Below are 22,002 nucleotides of genomic sequence, written 5' to 3' on the forward strand. Positions count from 1 at the left end.
AATTTCCTGCATTATTTTGTGGTTCACGTTATTTGGAACTCTGGGTCTAAGCTCGATTTCTTTTTGGCCAGAATGAACAGGGTTTTCGAAACATCGCCTCTATCGCCCCCTGAGGTAAATAAACATGTTCAGGACCTGATATGTGTTTTCTCCATTTTTCTCCTGTTTTTCACTGGGTCCTTCAAATTACGAGGTTCGTTAACCTCTTATTCTCCAGGGTGCATTTTGGTTTGTCCATCTGATTTTATGTGACCGAATCGTAAGGCAAATTATTCAGTAACTGCATGTAATAAATGTACATTTATATTTATTTATTTATTGTTTGTTTGTTTGTAAAAGCTCCCCTCAGATGAACAGAACATGTGTTTTATGATCTACAAATATCACTATATGCTTACAATTTACTGCTGAAAGCCAAAAATCTCCGACGCTCTTTGTGTTATTTTCTAAAAGTGATGTTTCCAGAGCAGATCACTGAAGAGACACCGTCTGTTTATAGTTTAGAGCCCAGATTTGGGGAAAAACGGGTCGACTTTCAGTAGAAAAACAAAGTTCAGCTTCTTTTATTATAAGGGTTTAAAATGACGTCACCGTCTATTAGACTGGAGAGAAGAGCTACAGCCTCACACGACGCCCAGCTTCTGAATGGAGCTTATGGAATATGAACGTTATGAAGAACACGACGACGTGTGTTTTGGAGCCACCGGTGGTCTCAAGGAGTTTGAGTCATAATACTAACGTTGCTAAATGCAAGCTAATGCTGCTTTTCGCAATGTTAGTATTTTGTATTTTATTTTAGTATTTTCTAGTATATTCCAGTAAACTCAGCAACTAAATAGAAAATACTACATTTTCTGGAATGGTTTTCTCACATCAAAACTATACACACTGGATGGTACACTTTTTTTTTTGTTTTGATTTGTGATTTTGCCAGATTTCGGGCAGAATATCTTTTAAACTGTGCTGGCTTATTACAAAATCAGCATCCTGCCACAGTGTCAATGTGGTTTTCCACTTTGGAAAGGCAAAAGTTGAACAAAGCATTTCTCCACCTCATTTGGGAGCTTAAACTTTTTTAAAATTCTTTCACCCACAGCTCTGATCTCCATAACTTTGAGCTGACTTAGAAGATGCAGTTCCACATGAGACAAAGTGCAAAACAAATGGTCTTCAAGTGCAAGTCTGTATTATTTGCTCTTCACAGAATGAGTAAACAGTGACTGTCAGCTTCTGTCCACGTTGGAAGGTGAAATTAGCATGAAGTGGTTTGTCATTTCTTCAGCAGCCTAAACTCCAAATGTAACTTGATGTTTGTTGCCCAGTTTGAGCCAATTTGAGCTGCTTTTGGTGCTTCTCATAATTCAGTGTCTGTGAAAATGTTCCCATTCCAGCCAATTCGTCATCTTGGTTGTCATCATGCCAACACCAGAAATGACTGTGATTGGTCAGAGAGTTTGAGAGAGATCAAAGCTTTAAGTGCTGTTTGTCTGATGGGGGGCAGTTTTGGTGTCTACCAGGTCTTCCAGGTGGCTGTTAGGAATCCCATTTTTTCTGTATTTTTAAACAGTTTTTAGCTCCAGTTTTGGATCGCTCCTGTTTTTTCACTTTATCTTTCCCCTTGTGCGTGTACCTTCCATCTAATCTCCTCAGAACTACCTCCTGAAACATTTTTTGCCTGGAAATGGAATATATTTGTGGTGGTCTCTGACTTTTGCACAGCACTGTATTTGATAAGTATTGTTATATTGTATTTTCAGTGGCAACCAGCCCTGCCCTACTTTATGATTTCCATCCTATGAATTAGACCTTCTCCCTCTAACTGAGATGGTCTTATTTTGAGCTTTGAAAGCCAAGAAAGAAAAAAAGAGTGAAACATGGAGAATCAAAACATAAGCACTTCCTTCTGTTGGTCTTGCTGCAGATATCAAACCCAGCCTCTTCTTCCCCGAGGTCGATTTTAGACAGGCCCAAATAAGAGGGTACCGTTGTTGCCTTGGCAACACATAGGACAATTTAACGTAATTTTCGAGAGGGCTCACTATGGACAAAAGAGCCGTTCCTCACCTTAGCTTTCCACCGACTGCAACCAAACAACGGCAGCAGCGGCAGCAGCAGCAGCCTAATCAGAGCGCCGTGCTCAATTAGCTGTGTATTGTTCTTCCAGCGCAGCCTGTTGGATTAGAACACTCACATTTTGCTCTGTACCTAATGTTTCTAATGACAGATTTAAAGGGCGAGGAAATGAAGTAGTTCTGTAGTGCCTTTTGCCCAGAGGACTCCAAAAACGATGCATCCTGATGGTTTAAGATCCTGGTTTGTTTTAAGATGTCGCTGTAGTGGAAGAAAACCTCACATCTCCAAAATGGTAACTTTACAGGAGAAGGAAAAAAACCTACTTTACTTTAAATGTAAGTCAAGGGAACCAGATTTTTTTGCCAGGTCATTTTTTGGGTCCATTCTTCATGAAATTTACGCACAATGGAAAGGGTAACAGGCATTTTCAAATTATGTCAAAAACTGGACAACGACAAAAAAGGAGATACGAGGTTTTGTTCTGACAGCAGCGATATTCATGTTATTAATAAACAGCATTGAATCTTATTGAAGCTTGGAGGATGCCTTTTACCTGACACCTTCATATCTTTGGAAGCATGGTGTTCAGCAGAACCTTTGACTAGTCCTTGGCGTATCTCACAGATCTTTCCTGTGTAATGTTCCCTGTTTAATTTTCTTATTAAACTGAACTGAATTGAATTATGTGTGTATATCCCTGCTGTCGGAACAAACCTTGTATCTCCATTTTTGTCGTTTTCCAGTTTTTGACGTAATTTGAAAATATCTGTTGTCCTTTATATTGTATGTCAGTATCATGAAGAATGGACCAAAAGTAATGGCCTAAAACTCTGGTTCCATTGACCTACATTAAAAGTAGAGTAGGTTTTTTCCTTCCCCTGTAAAGTTGCCGTTTTGGAGATATGAGGTTTTGTTCCGCCAATAGTGATATGCAACATTCTTGACTAGTAAATCAAAATAGTTTAGAGGCAAATAGCTTCTCTCTAATGTTATACATTCTCATATTTAAGAACCATGAGATAGCTGAACTCAGCGCAGTGTAAAGCTTATGGCTTATCTATTTAGTCCAATTTAAGCATAAAAAGACTACTGCAGCCATCTGAACGCTGAACTGGTCCACAGTGTTCTCACATTTACTCTGTTCTGCAATGTTCTACCCTATTCAGACCCTCTCCTCATTCACACTGTTATAGGATTTCATCCCCCAGGTACAGAGTGGTCTCAGTGGCGCGTGTGGTGTGCAGTAACCTGTAGCATCAAGAGTCCTATGTGGAACTTTTTTGTTTTTCAAATATTTTGCCAATTCTGTCAGAATTTGACCAAGAGGAAGTAGCAATTATGTGAAAAGATGCTATTTTAAATCAATCTTCATTCAGGCTTGACGTTCATAATTTGAATTGCGGGAATACGCCACTCAGAACTTCACTGACATGCTTCCTAGTTTTCTGCAGTTGACTTTTAGGCTGTTTACCTTTCTGTTTCTCTTTTTCTTTAAACACAGTCAGAGCTAGCAGAGCATGAAGCCTCTGGCAGTGGAATGACACTTTCTCTTTAAAACTGATGCCTGGCTCATCAAACGCCTAAATGCATTTAAACTAAAAGGTAGTCGGCAACAGAAAACTCGGATGTGTTCAAGCACTTGGGATATATTTCGACTGAACCGTGACTGGAAGACGGTGTGAAATAGTGAATGGCAGGGCTGGATAATGAAGGATGAATAAACCGCGTGATGAAATGCATTGAAGCTTTTTTTATTAAATCAATGTAGCTCCTGTGAAAACTGTTTATGTATTTATCAAATCACCGACTGATTTATCCCGCTGTTCATCAGATCACGTTCAGCATTCATCAGTTTTATCAATATTGCAATTTCATCAATTTGTTCTTGCTTCTTCTACTCCTCAGATCATGAAAGTGAGGTTGAGCTGAAGGACTGGGCTCCTGCCTGCTTTTGAACTTAATAAAAATACAGATAAATATCACGCATCTGGATTAAGAGGAGAAGTTCATATATAAAAAAAAAAGACATCACCTGCTCTGAGTTGCCTAATTGGGTTAATCTGTGTGTAACATGGCCATTTTTAAAGGTACAGTGTGTAAAATTTAGGGGGCCCTAATAGCAGAAATGGAATATAGTAAACAAAAGCACATTTTCATTACTGTATAATCACCTGTAACTATGAATCGTTTTCATTTTTGTTTTCGTTAGCTTAGGATGAGCCCTTCATACACCGATCAGGCATAACATCATGACCACCTCCTTGTTTCTACGCTCACTGTCCATTTTATCAGCTCCACTTACTGTATAGCTGCACTTTGTAGTTCTACAGTTACAGACTGTAGTCCATCTGTTTCTCTGATACTCTGTTACCCTGTTCTTCAGTGGTCAGGACCCCCATGGACCCTCACAGAGCAGGAACTATTTGGGTGGTGAATCATTCTCAGCACTGCAGTAACACTGACGTGGTGGTGGTGTGTTAGTGTGTGTTGCACTGGTACAAGTGGATCAGACACAGCAGTGCTGCTGGAGTTTTTACACACTGTGTCCACTCACTGTCCACTCTATTAGACACTCCTACCTTGTCGGTCCACCTTGTAGATGTAAAGTCAGAGGCGACAGCTCATCTGCTGCTGCACAGTTTGTGTTAGTCATCCTCTGGTCCTTCATCAGTGGTCACAGGACGCTGTTGGCTGGATATTTCTGGTTGGTGGACTGTTCTCAGTCCAGCAGCGACACTGAGGTGTTTAAAAACTCCAGCAGCACTGCTGTGTCTGATCCACTCAGACCAGCGCAACACATGTTGCACCGCCATTTTCTGCAGTAGCCCAGTGTGGCAAAACTAAACACTAGCTCTAGATAGCGCCTTTATTTTATACTGAAGTGGCTTGAGTTTGGTAGCAATCTAGCACTGTTTGGAAGGCATAGACAGAAGAATCAGTGGATGTTGTCAATGCTAGCTAACCATTCTTTGCTGTGGGAGCCCAAATTCAGACAAATGGAAGATCTTAATTAACATGAAGAAACAAAACACAATTGGGACAGGCGATGGCAGATACCCTGACTAGGCTCTACTACATGCTTGGAGAGGGAGGGGCGAGGGAGGGGTATTCAGTTCGCCACTGGATGCCACTAAATCTTACTCACTGCACCTTTAATCCATTCACTTTCTTTTTTTTTTCAGCTGTGTAACGGAGGCTCGGTGACAGATCTGGCGAAGGGCATGCTGAAGAGAGGAGACCGTATGGATGAACCCATAATCGCATACATCTTGCATGAGGCCCTCATGGTAGGACTTTAGGCGTCATTATTATCATCAAATTCCTCTCGCTCTTACTAAGACCTTATAAAAGGCTTCACTTAAAAACTGCTGACAACTGTCCTACAGCTGACCCACAGTTAATCTCTCATTATTCAGCTCTAGAAAGGTCTCCTCCATTCACACCGGTCTGATATCCCAGTCACATTGCTCTAGAATATTCTCTCCCCGTTTGCATTATTCCTCCCGTTCACTCTGTTGAAGAATGTTTTCCTCTAGTCACCATTTTCTGAAATGTTCTATCACATTCTGTCTGTTCTAAGGTGTTTTCTCCCTTTTCACACAGTTCTAGAATGTTCTCCCTCATTCACATTGTTCTAGAATTGCATTCGCGCTCTTCTAGAATGTTCTACCTCATTACATCAGATTCTAGTTCTAGAATGCTTTCTCTCTATACACACTGTTCCTCTTATTCATTCTTCTAGAATCTTCTTCCACACCTCTCTATGATGTTCTCCCCCATTCACGCAGTTCTAGAATGTACCCCAACCACTGGCACAGTTTTTCCAAATTTCCCCTGTTATACAATGTTCTTTTAATTCCGCACTCTTCTAGAATATTCTATCGTCCAGATAAGTCCAGAGAGGCTGTGAGGTAGTTTTCTGGATTGTTATCCTGAGATAACGAGTTAACTATCTTATGATCTCAAGATAACAAAGTTATCAAATAGTTCATTCTCTTGGCATCTCAAGATTATAAAGTTGTTATCCTAAGATTGAGTTAAATATCTTGTAATTTCAAGATAACAAAGTTGTTATCCTGAGATAACGAGTTAATTATCTTGCGATTTCATTTTAGTGAAAGTTTTTAGAAGGTGGTTAGGAGTCTTGCCCAAGGACTCTTATTGGTATAGTGTACGGTGCTTACCCAGGCGGGGGAATGAACCCCCGGGCAAATGATAACAAATGCATTACTTTGTATAAAACTCCTTATTTTGAGATTCATTTTGAGAAGTTCATTATTTAGTGATTTCAAGATAACAAATTTGTTGCTTTGTTATCTTGAGTTCTCAAGATAGTTAACTCGCTATCTGAACATAACAATCAAGAAAGTTATAGCAACAACAGAGGGCCTCAAGCATCACTTCCATAATATCTCCCCCATTTATGGTGTTCTAATTCACACAATTTTAACATGTTCTGTTCTTTCGAGTTGTTCTAGAATGCTCTTTTCTTATTTAGGCTATTCTAGAATGTTCTCTCCATTGACACTGTTCTAAAGTGTTCCCCGTATTCGCTGCTGTAGTGTCCTCTCTCACATTCACACTCATTTTCCCAGGAGACCACACACACACACACACACACTATACACACACACAATATACACACATTCAGAATGCAAACATTTTTCATTTGTGCAATATGTTCATAAGTGCAATGCAGATCTTATGCAACTCTTATTTTATTCTTATTTTGTTGTAAATAGTCTAGAGATTTAACTTAAATTTTTATTATTTATAATGTTTATACTGTTTCCCGTTTCTATTACTGAGTGCCTTACTTCTATTACTCTGCTGCTGCTGTAATACTGTGAATTCCCCTGCTGTGGGACTAATAAAGGATTATCTTATCTTATCTTATTCTGTGATAGCTCTCCTGCCTTCACACTGTTCTAGAATGTTCTCCCCCCATTCATACTCGTTCATTTGGTTCATCAGTTCTTTTTCTCTGCCTTCTGCGAATGGCAGCATTAGAGTGTCTGTGTTTCTGAGTCTTTGTTGAGTCTGTGCTCTTGCTGTTATAATTGATACCTGAGCAATCAGATGGAGCCTCTCACAGACGTAGGTTTCCTTGTGGACGATGACAATGAAAGTGTCTAGGCTTTTAGATTTGAGCGAGATGATTTTAAGGATGTTTTACCCAGCCTGCTGTGCTCTCTGCAGGGTCTGAGGCACTTACACGAGAATAAGACCATCCACCGCGACGTCAAAGGGAACAACATCCTGCTCACCACTCAAGGAGGGATTAAGCTGGTTGACTTTGGTGAGTAGTTAAGATGGTGTGTTAAGGGGAGGCAGCGGCGGAGGTGTGTCTGCTGAAGAGAAATGGCAGAGAAATGGTGCATTTGCATGTGGGTCAAAGCCATTACCTCTGAGTGTTTGCAATGCTAATTCCATGCTACTTATTTCCTTTTATTAAGGCCAGAATGCATTTCCAGAGAGTGCGGAGGAGGAGGAGGAGGAGGAGGAGGAGGAGGCCTCTTCCATTACGCCTACGTCTCTGCTCATTGTCAGCAGGCCAGGGCAAATTGGGATCCGCTCTCACTCACTACCGATTTGCTTTTAGTGTTTCATAATCGTGTGGAGACAGGGCCGTAGAAGAGGAAGGAGCGCACTCCGACTGTCCCGAGCTCTCTGAGTCACCACGTTCCTTCAGGCTCTCGAGAAAAACAGAGCGTCTCTTTTCATTTACGCTTACGAGATGAAAGAAAACGTGTGGGTTTTTTCCTTTTTTTTTTCCCTTTTATATTCAGCCCGTAAGTGGGGCACTTCTTAAGAGCCGCAGCCAGCGCTCCGTATTTTGGTGCTTGTCATCATAAAGCTTTGGAAAGCTTCTGTAAATGCATTCCCCCCCTCATAATAATGCAACCAATCACACACTCCCTCCCTCTCACACCCACCCTTCTTTTTTCTTCGCATGTTGTTCTGCCCCTGCGTTTGCTATGCAGCACACGTTCACTACCCCCCCCCCCCCCCCCCCCCTCCCATTACAAAGCATTCTTTCCTCAGCCCCTAAAACCCACTCTAAATGTAATCTCCTCTCTCGTGATGCACCAGGCTGCTCTCGGCCCTCTTTGAGGAGATGGTTGCTCCCCGTTTCCCCCTTCGCAGGCCTATCAGACCCAGAACAGAGGCAAATAAAGCCTATAATTAGTCTACTGGCTCCCCGGGCTGGGTGCGATAGTGGTGGGGGGGGCTCTTCTTCTTCTTTCTTTAAACAGTAGGTGCGGGCCTGGGCCTGCACATATGGAGAGAGGATAGGAAAAGGAGACCCTGTGGAGAAAAAGAGTGAAGGAATGATGAGTCATGGGGTAAAAAAAAAGTTGAAGGTGCTCAGCTTTGGTGACAGTCAGCAGAAAAAGTTTTTTATCCCCCTTGACTTGCTCACATCAGGCCTCTCCTGTGACGTCAGTAAAGCCTCACTGGTAGATTTCCATCACGCTCTACCCTACACGCTGTGTCCCAAAACGTGTGTCTCAGGAGAGCTCGGCAGCGAGTGAAACAAAAGCCCTGGCGTGTAAGTTAATAGAGCATTCAAGCATTCGATACCAGTCACGCCTACTCATGAAGGGTTTTCCTTTTTTCCCCAATAATGTCAGAGGGACAGTTTTACGCCAGCAGTTTCACTCCAGCAGACTCAAGCCAGGAACGTTCAGGGACACTTATTTTGGTTTTTATTAATGAGTTTTAAGGTATTCGACATTTCAGTTGTTTTGTGTGGGTTTCCCATAAATTTGCGTTGGGCTAATGTTATATTTTGAGCTTTAGCTAAAACAAACTTTGGTTTGAAGGCATATAGAGATTCACAGGGTAAACGCTACATGTTGTAAACACTACAGGGTAAATACTACAGCTGATGTGGACTGGGTAAACGAATGGGTTATGCAAACATGAAGCTGAGTTAACTTCTCCTTAATATGGAGCTTTATGTGTACACTTACTGTAGCTGTAGGATTAGAGCCCTGTACCTTTGTTTTTGTTGTTTTTCAATGTTTTACATAAATCCAGAACTTCAGTTGCCTTTTATGTTGAGTCAAAATGTCATGCTGAAGCTCTGTGAATTGGTCTGATATGTACATAATATACACAACCATCTAAGCGTTGGCCGTGTCATCAGGAGATCGCGAGTTCGATCCCTGGTGATGCTGCAGCCGTCCGTAGCCGGGAGTCCAAGACGGCACAGTTGGCCTCACTCTCTCTGGGTGGGTAGGATGGCCCCCCTTCTCCTCCCATCACTCAACGCGATGCTAGCCAGCGCAGGCGCCTGTTAGATGAAGTGACAGATCTGGCGGTTGGCGCTTTCCTCCGAGTACGTTCGGCTGTCCAATGACGTTGCGTGAGCGGCAGTTGGAAAAGAAGCGGTGGCTGGTTTCACAAGTCTCGGAGGAAGCCTGTGCTGCCTTCGCCTTCCTCGCATTGATAGTATTGTGTGATTGGGGGAGTCCTAACTAGCAGGTGGGACTGGAGACGACTCAAAAAAAAAAAAAAAGAATAAACCTTTTACATTTATGTCTCAGCAGCTGAATTTCCAAAAATGGTGGAATTTCCCTTTAAGCAGCAAGCTCTGAGCATGAAAAGTCCTTTCCTATTCTCTGACTTACCCTTACTGTAAAAATCAAGTCAGCATCTGCGCAATATGTACTTTACAAATTTGCATAATTTCTATAATTCCGCTTGTGTCACTTACATAAGCAGTGGCTGCTGGGTAATTGGAGTTAATGCAGCTGTATTAAGCCTCAGTGTTAATGTGGTATTAGAGAGTGACCCATATTGCCCTTGAGTAGCAACTGAACTCTCTATTTTAAGAGTTTTGGAAGGATATACTGGCTGGTTTATGGTGTTAGCCGAGGTATTATTATTTCATGGTGCTATTGTTTGCTTATAACTCTGTTTCAGTATCGCCGGCAGGGAGTGAGTCTACATTTGTGTTATCCAACAGCTGAGAGGTTTCTGATGACTGCTTTCTACACTTTCTAATCTGTTCCCCTCCAGAGCAGCAGTGTGTTTGGCGTCCAGCAGAACGTATGATGTGTACACAGCTTCAGAGCATCTAATCAGTGAGGAAAGTTAGAGCACCTCTGTTATCTTCAGTAAATTTCACAAGGCCGTAATGCGTTGGTTCTACTTTTCAGTTAGCTAGACTTGTCTAGCTTCATGATAGCATCAATAATTATAGTGTTGCTGAACCAGTAGGCCTGTGCTTGTGGTTGATTATATTCTGGCAAAGAAAATATATCTCGGATAAAGCAGAGATTAGACTAGGGGGTAAACAAAGACATCGGTGGAGATACTGGGATGCGTTTGGAAACTGTGGTAATTATAGATCGGCTCCTTTGTGATGACAGAAAATTTAATTCATCCACCCTCGCACCCTCCACCCGCACGGATTCTAGAGATAAGCTTTTCAGCATGAGCTTTGGCTTCATCAGTTCTGCCAGTAGGGTCCTGGGAGCATCCAGCGAGTGCTTAAGGGGGCCAGAGCCTCGTGTCGGTGGTGTGTGGGGGTTGGGTGATGAGGGGGTGTGTCTGTGTGGTGGGGTCACAGGGTGTGGGGGAGGGATCTGCAAGCTGGAGTACATCTATAGAGCTATGTCAAGTCACGGTGGAATGCAGGAACACATGAGAACGTAGCTCTCACTGTTAGAAGTAAAGGTTCTGTACAGGCACATTTTTCGTTCATTAAGGTACAAACAATGTCAATGTTCCCTTAAAGGTACAGCAGCAGCTTTAAGGTCTGATTGTGAACCTTTCCAGGTGAAAACTTCATATTTCTATCTTTTTATAACCAAATGTTTTAAAACAGAGCAATAAAATAAAAGCCTGGAGACGAGGCGGGATGTGTGGAGTCAGTACAGTTTAGAGAATATAATTTCAATGGATTATGGGACAATTATATTCCCTGACTAAAGGTACTGAATTGTACCACTGTAGCGGTGACAAGTGGGTTCCTTTATCTTTATTTCTGAGATTGTGCAGTACCAGAGAAAATTGTGGCTGCACCATATTTTAATGTTTTTCATAAGCTAAAATGACCTATATTTTATTATTTTTTTATTTCATCCCCTTTTCCCTGAAATTTACTTCATTTAAAGGGCCCATAGCATGAAAAGCTGAATTTTTCTTACTTATTTTAAAATAAAAGTTTGATCTAGTATGTAAACAGTATTAGAATATCAAAGCATAATGTTCTCTTCTCAGTCCATTTAGTCCCCCTGTGTCAAACACAAGGCCTGGGGTTCAGATCAGGCCTGTAGCATAACCCATAACCAGGCCTAACCCATAAACCCTTATTTTCATTTTCTGTTAATATTAGCCACAACACAGTGCAGTGCAGCATAATGCAATGTAGCCTATTGTAATGTGCATAATGTTGTGCACTGAAGCCTATTCATTTATTTATTTTTGAATATTTCAAGTATTCATTCTGTAACATTTCAAGATTTACTGCAACTGCCTTTATTTTGATGGTGTTTTGGCCTTTTTTGAATAAGCAATGATGCTTATAGCAAAATGTCATTCAACAATCAAATGTGGTTGGTTAGTGTAGTGGGTAACACCTCTGCTTTGTACGCTGTAGACTGGGGTTCAATCCCCACCTGCGTAAGCACCCTGCACTAAACCAATAAGAGTCCTTGGGCAAGACTCCTAACACCACCTTCGCCTACCTGTGTAAAATGATCAAACTGTAAGTCGCTCTGGATAAGAGCTTCAGCCAAAATGCGGTAAATGTCAAATAAAAACACATTCTCTGGCCCATAGATTTGTAGAGGTTTACCCCTAATTTAGCCTCTCTATGAAAAAAAGCTTTAAAAAGAGCCTTTTTAAATGATTTGTTTTTGTTGTTATTTACATATATCGACGTATTCAGCCTATAGCAGTTTAGTTCCACCCGTTCACACCGAGTTAGCTGCTATATTCTTGGGCTGCACGACGCTTTCAATGACTTGAACAGAACTTCCAGTGAAGCATAAATAGGTTAAATGACATCCTAATGGAAATGTGGGATCAAATAAACATGTGTCGTCTTTACTGTTGAATGCTCGTGCGCCAATGTATGTAATCGATACGTCAAGAGAAACCTGAGCCCATGAGAGAAACGCTTTCGTCAGAGGATTCTGTTCACACAAATGACTCAATGCGAACAAAGTCATTTCATTTTCAACTTGTTAAATTTGTTTGCACTCTTAGGTACAGACATAACCCTTAAGCATTACATAGATATGTTTAATAGGCACAGATTTCAATGACTTTGCTTTTTCAAGCAGTGATTGTCCTTTAAAACTACGTTCTGTAGTGACCACTGCAAACTGCACATTGTCCAAGAAAGCTGCTGAGACATTTAATGGGTCGTAAAATGATAACAAGTAAGCAAAGATATCAACCTTTTAGCATGGGTGTGGTTTTTAAATATTTTTAGATTTGAATCCCATATTAAATAGACCTTTAAGACTGACGTGTGCAAATTGGCTCTGTTCTAATTGGCTGCCCTGTATTGTGCCTCATTCCAAAAGCAGTCTGGGCTGAATTGTATAGAACAAACTGACATCCTCAGGCACATAAGTACAGGGTGTGTGGAACCTTTGCAAGGGTGCAATGATCCATCTGGTTCCTGATAGCCATAAACAGCATGACGTTTAATCGTTTTCCTTGCTTTTTCCATTTTCATGATTTGGCTACAGACCATCTGCAGAAACAGGACTCTGCTCTGCTTTTTCCCTGGGAGTGGGCGGGGCTAAACTGCTGTATTCTGAATGCCTGGTCATGTATATGTTTTCATAGTTCATAGACAAATTAACAACAGCCTTGTTGCCATAAATGGACAGAGGAATGGGCAGTGTATTTGAACCATTAACATTCTCCATTAACATTTGAACTTTCCTTTATATAAACATTTTGAAGAGAATTTGCTGTACTGGCTTCTAGAGGTGTAACAGTGCATTGTGATATTGATATCTCAATGCAAAAACGTGACACGGCGCATTGTGGAGAAATTGACATTCTTTTAATAAGGCGGCTAAAGAAAATTTTTTCTTTAAACGCTAAAATTTGCAAACAAGCCACTCCAGCTTGTTTATTAGTATTAGTACGCTGTGGAACAGCATGGATGCAGACATTATTGTCCGATATTCAAATTTAGTTCAAAATGTTGTGAGAATCGAGAATGTTTTGAGAATCAAATTCTGGACTAATTATGTCAGACCCCCCTACTGGCTTCTGCTTAAATGCTCGAAATTGGTTTCTAAGACCAGGAGGGTGGGTACTTGGATGTGTGCATATGTCTAGCCTCTTCAGTCCTGTTAGAAAAGCACCTCAGATGGATCCTCACCAAGCTAATTGAGAGAGAATTTGAGGGAATGTGAACAGCATCAAAACCAAGAACCAAGATTGAAGAATCTAAAATCAAAGAGAGTTTTGGTCCTTGTGGAATTCTATATGCATAATTGCCATCCATCCATCCATCCATCCATCCATCCATCCATCCATCCATCCATCCATCCATCCATCCATCCATCCATCCATTTTCTAATCCGCTTCTCCGTCAGGGTCGTGGCGGGGGTGCTGGAACCTATCCCAGCAGTCATCGGGCGGACGGCAGGCATGCATAATTACGCCACTGTTATTTTACCAAGTGCCAAAATAGTATCCAAACTTTTGACGGCTGTTATATAGGGCTGCAGTGAGACATAATAAAGATGGCATTGTAAGCAGTGATTTATGTATGTAAGGGTTATAACGTGGTTTGGAGGTAACTGACAGTATATATGGGGCTCTGTAGTGAGACGTGTGGGTGTCTGAGACTTGGTGGTATGAATACGTGGGTAGTTTGAAGATTTCATATATATATATATATATATGTATAGAAATATATGTGTATGTGTGTCTGAGCATGTGCAGACCTCACGCAGGGCTAATGCTTCCTCCGTGCGGAGGTGCTCACGCTACGCTGAGCAGATAAAGCCCCCTCACTGAGTCATCTTTCAGAAGCCTGGCACAACACCACATTACTGACCAAAAAAGGCAGGCAGGCAGGCAGGCAGAATGGAGGAGGCTGCTGTGGCACTTTCTTCATGAATATTTTAATTGGCAGTGTTATCTCTGATGATTATTAAGCATGGCCCTGGGGTTCGGCACGGAGCTAATGTAGCGGAAAAGGGAAAGGCCGCAGGAGAGCTTTTAGCTGTTTGTGTGCGTATGTGTTATATATTGCATTCAAGCTGAGTATTTCTATCTATGTTCTCTTTTTCTCTCTGTCTGTTCCAGTGAAACTTATTATAGTTACAAAAACAATAAAAAGGGATAAATGTGTTTGTTAATTTGTCTGTAATAACAATAAAAAATACGAAAACACAAAAACTGAATCAAACCTATAAGGTCCACTGCATTTCCAGTACATGAAGGATAGTCTAGAAGTCGATTCCTTCTGTGGTAAAACACACTCAGGAAATGTCACTAACCGGTTGAGCTTAGTCTACTGTAAGTTATGCTGTGACTGGGCTAGTAACATTAGCTGAGATAATGACTGCCCTCCCCTCCTGCTGAACGCTGTTGGAAGACTGACCATCAGGGCCTCCTCCTCACCATCACTGACCCGCTCTCCTATTCATTTGTGCCAACTGCAACACCCTCAGTTACATCACTGTGCCATCCAGATGTACCAGCGTTGAGATAGCTCACTCCCACTTTTCATGAAGACTCAATCAGAGTCTGAGTGAAATACAGCAGTAACTGAGGTGAATCTGTCAGGGACTGAGTGAAATACAGCAGTAACTGAGGTGAATCTGTCAGTGACTGAGTGAAATACAGCAGTAACTGAGGTGAATCTGTCAGTGACTGAGAGAAATACAGCAGTAACTGAGGTGAATCTGTCAGGGACTGAGTGAAATACAGCAGTAACTGAGGTGAATCTGTCAGTGACTGAGTGAAATACAGCAGTAACTGAGGTGAATCTGTCAGTGACTGAGTGAAATACAGCAGTAACTGAGGTGAATCTGTCAGTGACTGAGTGAAATACAGCAGTAACTGAGGTGAATCTGTCAGTGACTGAGTGAAATACAACAGAAACTGAGGTGAATCTGTCAGTGACTGAGTGAAATACAGCAGTAACTGAGGTGAATCTGTCAGTGACTGAGTGAAATACAGCAGTAACTGAGGTGAATCTGTCAGTGACTGAGTGAAATACAGCAGTAACTGAGGTGAATCTGTCAGGGACTGAGTGAAATACAGCAGTAACTGAGGTGAATCTGTCAGTGACTGAGTGAAATACAGCAGTAACTGAGGTGAATCTGTCAGTGACTGAGTGAAATACAGCAGTAACTGAGGTGAATCTGTCAGTGACTGAGTGAAATACAGCAGTAACTGAGGTGAATCTGTCAGTGACTGAGTGAAATACAGCAGTAACTGAGGTGAATCTGTCAGTGACTGAGTGAAATACAGTAGTAACTGAGGTGAATCTGTCAGTGACTGAGTGAAATACAGCAGTAACTGAGGTGAATCTGTCAGTGACTGAGTGAAATACAGCAGTAACTGAGGTGAATCTGTCAGTGACTGAGTGAAATACAGCAGTAACTGAGGTGAATCTGTCAGTGACTGAGTGAAATACAGCAGTAACTGAGGTGAATCTGTCAGTGACTGAGTGAAATACAGCAGTAACTGAGGTGAATCTGTCAGTGACTGAGTGAAATACAGCAGTAACTGAGGTGAATCTGTCAGTGACTGAGTGAAATACAGCAGTAACTGAGGTGAATCTGTCAGTGACTGAGTGAAATACAGCAGTAACTGAGGTGAATCTGTCAGTGACTGAGTGAAATACAGCAGTAACTGAGGTGAATCTGTCAGTGACTGAGTGAAATACAGCAGTAACTGAGGTGAATCTGTCAGTGACTGAGTGAAATACAGCAGAAACTGAGGTGAATCTGTCAGTGACTGAGAGAAATACAGCAGTAACTGAGGTGAATCTGTCAGTGACTGAGTGAAATACAGCAGTAACTGAGGTGAATCTGTCAGTGACTGAGTGAAATACAGCAGTAACTGAGGTGAATCTGTCAGTGACTGAGTGAAATACAGCAGTAACTGAGGTGAATCTGTCAGTGACTGAGTGAAATACAGCAGAAACTGAGGTGAATCTGTCAGTGACTGAGTGAAATACAGCAGTAACTGAGGTGAATCTGTCAGTGACTGAGTGAAATACAGCAGTAACTGAGGTGAATCTGTCAGTGACTGAGTGAAATACAGCAGTAACTGAGGTGAATCTGTCAGTGACTGAGAGAAATACAGCAGTAACTGAGGTGAACCTGTCAGTGACTGAGAGAAATACAGCAGTAACTGAGGTGAATCTGTCAGTGACTGAGTGAAATACAGCAGTAACTGAGGTGAATCTGTCAGTGACTGAGTGAAATACAGCAGTAACTGAGGTGAATCTGTCAGTGACTGAGTGAAATACAGCAGTAACTGAGGTGAACCTGTCAGTGACTGAGAGAAATACAGCAGTAACTGAGGTGAATCTGTCAGTGACTGAGTGAAATACAGCAGTAACTGAGGTGAATCTGTCAGTGACTGAGTGAAATACAGCAGTAACTGAGGTGAATCTGTCAGTGGCTGAGTGAAATACAGCAGTAACTGAGGTGAATCTGTCAGTGACTGAGTGAAATACAGCAGAAACTGAGGTGAATCTGTCAGTGACTGAGTGAAATACAGTAGTAACTGAGGTGAATCTGTCAGTGACTGAGTGAAATACAGCAGTAACTGAGGTGAATCTGTCAGTGACTGAGTGAAATACAGCAGTAACTGAGGTGAATCTGTCAGTGACTGAGTGAAATACAGCAGTAACTGAGGTGAATCTGTCAGTGACTGAGTGAAATACAGCAGTAACTGAGGTGAATCTGTCAGTGACTGAGTGAAATACAGCAGTAACTGAGGTGAATCTGTCAGTGACTGAGTGAAATACAGCAGTAACTGAGGTGAATCTGTCAGTGACTGAGTGAAATACAGCAGTAACTGAGGTGAATCTGTCAGTGACTGAGTGAAATACAGCAGTAACTGAGGTGAATCTGTCAGTGACTGAGTGAAATACAGCAGTAACTGAGGTGAATCTGTCAGTGACTGAGAGAAATACAGCAGTAACTGAGGTGAACCTGTCAGTGACTGAGAGAAATACAGCAGTAACTGAGGTGAATCTGTCAGTGACTGAGTGAAATACAGCAGTAACTGAGGTGAATCTGTCAGTGGCTGAGTGAAATACAGCAGTAACTGAGGTGAATCTGTCAGTGGCTGAGTGAAATACAGCAGTAACTGAGGTGAATCTGTCAGTGACTGAGTGAAATACAGCAGAAACTGAGGTGAATCTGTCAGTGACTGAGTGAAATACAGCAGTAACTGAGGTGAATCTGTCAGTGACTGAGTGAAATACAGCAGTAACTGAGGTGAATCTGTCAGTGACTGAGTGAAATACAGCAGTAACTGAGGTGAATCTGTCAGTGACTGAGTGAAATACAGCAGTAACTGAGGTGAATCTGTCAGTGACTGAGTGAAATACAGCAGAAACTGAGGTGAATCTGTCAGTGACTGAGTGAAATACAGCAGTAACTGAGGTGAATCTGTCAGTGACTGAGTGAAATACAGCAGTAACTGAGGTGAATCTGTCAGTGACTGAGTGAAATACAGCAGTAACTGAGGTGAATCTGTCAGTGACTGAGTGAAATACAGCAGTAACTGAGGTGAATCTGTCAGTGGCTGAGTGAAATACAGCAGTAACTGAGGTGAATCTGTCAGTGACTGAGTGAAATACAGCAGTAACTGAGGTGAATCTGTCAGTGACTGAGTGAAATACAGCAGTAACTGAGGTGAATCTGTCAGTGACTGAGTGAAATACAGCAGTAACTGAGGTGAATCTGTCAGTGACTGAGTGAAATACAGCAGTAACTGAGGTGAATCTGTCAGTGACTGAGTGAAATACAGCAGTAACTGAGGTGAATCTGTCAGTGACTGAGTGAAATACAGCAGTAACTGAGGTGAATCTGTCAGTGACTGAGTAGAAATACAGCAGTAACTGAGGTGAATCTGTCAGTGACTGAGAGAAATACAGCAGTAACTGAGGTGAATCCTGTCAGTGACTGAGTGAAATACAGCAGTAACTGAGGTGAATCTGTCAGTGACTGAGTGAAATACAGCAGTAACTGAGGTGAATCTGTCAGTGACTGAGTGAAATACAGCAGTAACTGAGGTGAATCTGTCAGTGACTGAGTGAAATACAGCAGTAACTGAGGTGAATCTGTCAGTGGCTGAGTGAAATACAGCAGTAACTGAGGTGAATCTGTCAGTGACTGAGTGAAATACAGCAGAAACTGAGGTGAATCTGTCAGTGACTGAGTGAAATACAGCAGTAACTGAGGTGAATCTGTCAGTGACTGAGTGAAATACAGCAGTAACTGAGGTGAATCTGTCAGTGACTGAGTGAAATACAGCAGTAACTGAGGTGAATCTGTCAGTGACTGAGTGAAATACAGCAGGAACTGAGGTGAATCTGTCAGTGACTGAGTGAAATACAGCAGGAACTGAGGTGAATCTGTCAGTGGACTGAGTGAAATACAGCAGTAACTGAGGTGAATCTGTCAGTGACTGAGTGAAATACAGCAGAAACTGAGGTGAATCTGTCAGTGACTGAGTGAAATACAGCAGTAACTGAGGTGAATCTGTCAGTGACTGAGTGAAATACAGCAGTAACTGAGGTGAATCTGTCAGTGACTGAGTGAAATACAGCAGTAACTGAGGTGAATCTGTCAGTGACTGAGTGAAATACAGCAGGAACTGAGGTGAATCTGTCAGTGACTGAGTGAAATACAGCAGGAACTGAGGTGAATCTGTCAGTGACTGAGTGAAATACAGCAGTAACTGAGGTGAATCTGTCAGTGACTGAGTGAAATACAGCAGTAACTGAGGTGAATCTGTCAGTGACTGAGTGAAATACAGCAGTAACTGAGGTGAATCTGTCAGTGACTGAGTGAAATACAGCAGTAACTGAGGTGAATCTGTCAGTGACTGAGAGAAATACAGCAGTAACTGAGGTGAACCTGTCAGTGACTGAGAGAAATACAGCAGTAACTGAGGTGAATCTGTCAGTGACTGAGTGAAATACAGCAGTAACTGAGGTGAATCTGTCAGTGACTGAGTGAAATACAGCAGTAACTGAGGTGAATCTGTCAGTGACTGAGTGAAATACAGCAGTAACTGAGGTGAATCTGTCAGTGACTGAGAGAAATACAGCAGTAACTGAGGTGAACCTGTCAGTGACTGAGAGAAATACAGCAGTAACTGAGGTGAACCTGTCAGTGACTGAGTGAAATACAGCAGTAACTGAGGTGAATCTGTCAGTGACTGAGTGAAATACAGCAGTAACTGAGGTGAATCTGTCAGTGACTGAGTGAAATACAGCAGAAACTGAGGTGAATCTGTCAGTGACTGAGAGAAATACAGCAGTAACTGAGGTGAATCTGTCAGTGACTGAGTGAAATACAGTAGTAACTGAGGTGAATCTGTCAGTGACTGAGTGAAATACAGCAGTAACTGAGGTGAATCTGTCAGTGACTGAGTGAAATACAGCAGTAACTGAGGTGAATCTGTCAGTGACTGAGTGAAATACAGCAGTAACTGAGGTGAATCTGTCAGTGACTGAGTGAAATACAGCAGTAACTGAGGTGAATCTGTCAGTGTCTGAGTGAAATACAGCAGTAACTGAGGTGAATCTGTCAGTGACTGAGTGAAATACAGCAGTAACTGAGGTGAATCTGTCAGTGACTGAGTGAAATACAGCAGTAACTGAGGTGAATCTGTCAGTGACTGAGAGAAATACAGCAGAAACTGAGGTGAATCTGTCAGTGACTGAGAGAAATACAGCAGTAACTGAGGTGAATCTGTCAGTGACTGAGTGAAATACAGCAGAAACTGAGGTGAATCTGTCAGTGACTGAGTGAAATACAGCAGTAACTGAGGTGAATCTGTCAGTGACTGAGTGAAATACAGCAGTAACTGAGGTGAATCTGTCAGTGGCTGAGTGAAATACAGCAGAAACTGAGGTGAATCTGTCAGTGACTGAGTGAAATACAGCAGTAACTGAGGTGAATCTGTCAGTGACTGAGTGAAATACAGCAGAAACTGAGGTGAATCTGTCAGTGACTGAGTGAAATACAGCAGTAACTGAGGTGAATCTGTCAGTGACTGAGTGAAATACAGCAGTAACTGAGGTGAATCTGTCAGTGACTGAGTGAAATACAGCAGAGACAGAGTTAAATCTGCAGTGGGTTAACGAAATGCGTCAGTAAGTTGAGTCGAATAATCGCTTGTAAACTGTTTGTGGGCTTTGAGTGACTTGAAAATTTGAACTGCTTAAAGGAACAGGCACTTAAGCCGCTCACCAGCTAGGAAAATGTCTCTGAATAAAAGACAAGCATTAGCATGTCCAGATCATTGCTCCAGATCATTTTGTGTGGATCCTGACTGTCAATAAGGTTAATTTTATTGTTATATAGTTGTTTAACATCCCTTACAAGTTGGTAAAGATGAAGTCCCATTTCATTTGATTCAGCACAAAGCATGACTATCCTGAGAAAAACACAGTGAAACAGCAAACGCTTTAAACTCTTGCAGTGTCGGTGAGTATTTGCAGCATGTAAACAAAGAACGAACACTGCCAATATGGCTGAGTGGCCCCATTCCCAGTCACTATGGGATTCAGTCTTTAAGGAATTATGCAGTGCCGTGTTAGTACCAAGCTAATGGTGGTGTTCATTCACTCTCCCACATTAAGTTTAATACTGTAGAGCTCTATCATAAATACTGACTTTTGGAGCTTGTAGAACATGCATGTAACATGTTTTTATCATGCTGTATGTTGCAATTTTCAGTGAATCAGTGAATCCTTTAGTAAATACTTCAACTAGCTTTTGAAAGAATAGCGGGTTGTGCTTTTGAAAAGCGGAAACGATAAAATGGATTCTTTTGTTAGGATATTGGATTCTTTAAGAAAAAGGTTTTAAGATGCAGTTTAATAGCAATTTTAAAAAGGACGTTTTAACATGTTCATTTCGAATATATGTGCAAATATATCATGTTCAGAAAATATACCCCTGTCAACGTGTAGTCAGGCAAAAATACAAGAAACAAAGTAAAATTTTATTGCTATGAACAAACATTACAGTATGAGTGCTGTACATATTAACTACAGTGACTACGGAGCAACTCTGAAGTCGCTATAAATGAATATGAAAATAATGAGTTATTTTTGCAGTGTAAACTTAAACCGTTAATGCACCTATAAAAGTAACAAACTTAAAACTTAGAAAAATGAAAACCAGAATAAAAGGCTGTATAGAAAAAATCAAAAGTTGAAATGAAAATGAAAAATTTCATTTATAACCCTGGCCTTTCTCCCATTATATCGAGAATATGTAGTCCGTAGATCTTGTGAGTGTTTATAGCCTTTGAGCAGTACGTGAGTGAGTGATTGAGGGTGGTGTGCATGTATGTGTGTCTCCATATGTTCGCAGATGTCGCATTAATGGCTTAATTACAAAAAGGTAGTTAAAAAAAGTAAATGCGCTCAGAGCATATTTTGTCCAATCAGCAGTGAGTGTTCACACATTGTGATATTCTCTAAATCTCCGCTGATTTTTGCAGTTATACTGAATGCAGAGTTTTCCTCTGGCTGTTTTAAACTACAGCAACACAGCCAACACCTGATCGTGAATTGAATCCTTTTTAAAGGGAAAAAAACCCAGAGTATTGTTCAAGGATTAGGTTATGTACAAACTGCTTCAGGTTACCTTTCTCTCTGACTGTGTGTGATGCAACAGTAAACCGCAGTCACATGGGATTCCTGGCCACAGCCACGCTGTCTGTAGA

The 22,002-nt window shown here is 41.5% G+C and overlaps 1 protein-coding gene across 6 annotated transcripts in view; it reads left to right on the top strand.

Moving 5' to 3' along the window:
- The window catches only part of myo3a (myosin IIIA), a 169,642-nt gene that overhangs the window by 62,014 nt on the left and 85,626 nt on the right, over positions 1-22,002 (top strand). For all 6 annotated transcript variants that reach the window (XM_037536677.1, XM_037536673.1, XM_017705496.2 and 3 more), the window contains exons 4-5: positions 5,256-5,360; positions 7,273-7,372. In XM_037536677.1, the coding sequence (XP_037392574.1) occupies positions 5,256-5,360; positions 7,273-7,372 (205 nt within the window). The remainder of the gene's footprint in view (positions 1-5,255; positions 5,361-7,272; positions 7,373-22,002) is intronic.

This window comes from Pygocentrus nattereri, chromosome 3, assembly GCF_015220715.1.
Source record: "Pygocentrus nattereri isolate fPygNat1 chromosome 3, fPygNat1.pri, whole genome shotgun sequence".
NCBI classification, from domain to species: Eukaryota; Metazoa; Chordata; class Actinopteri; order Characiformes; family Serrasalmidae; genus Pygocentrus; species Pygocentrus nattereri.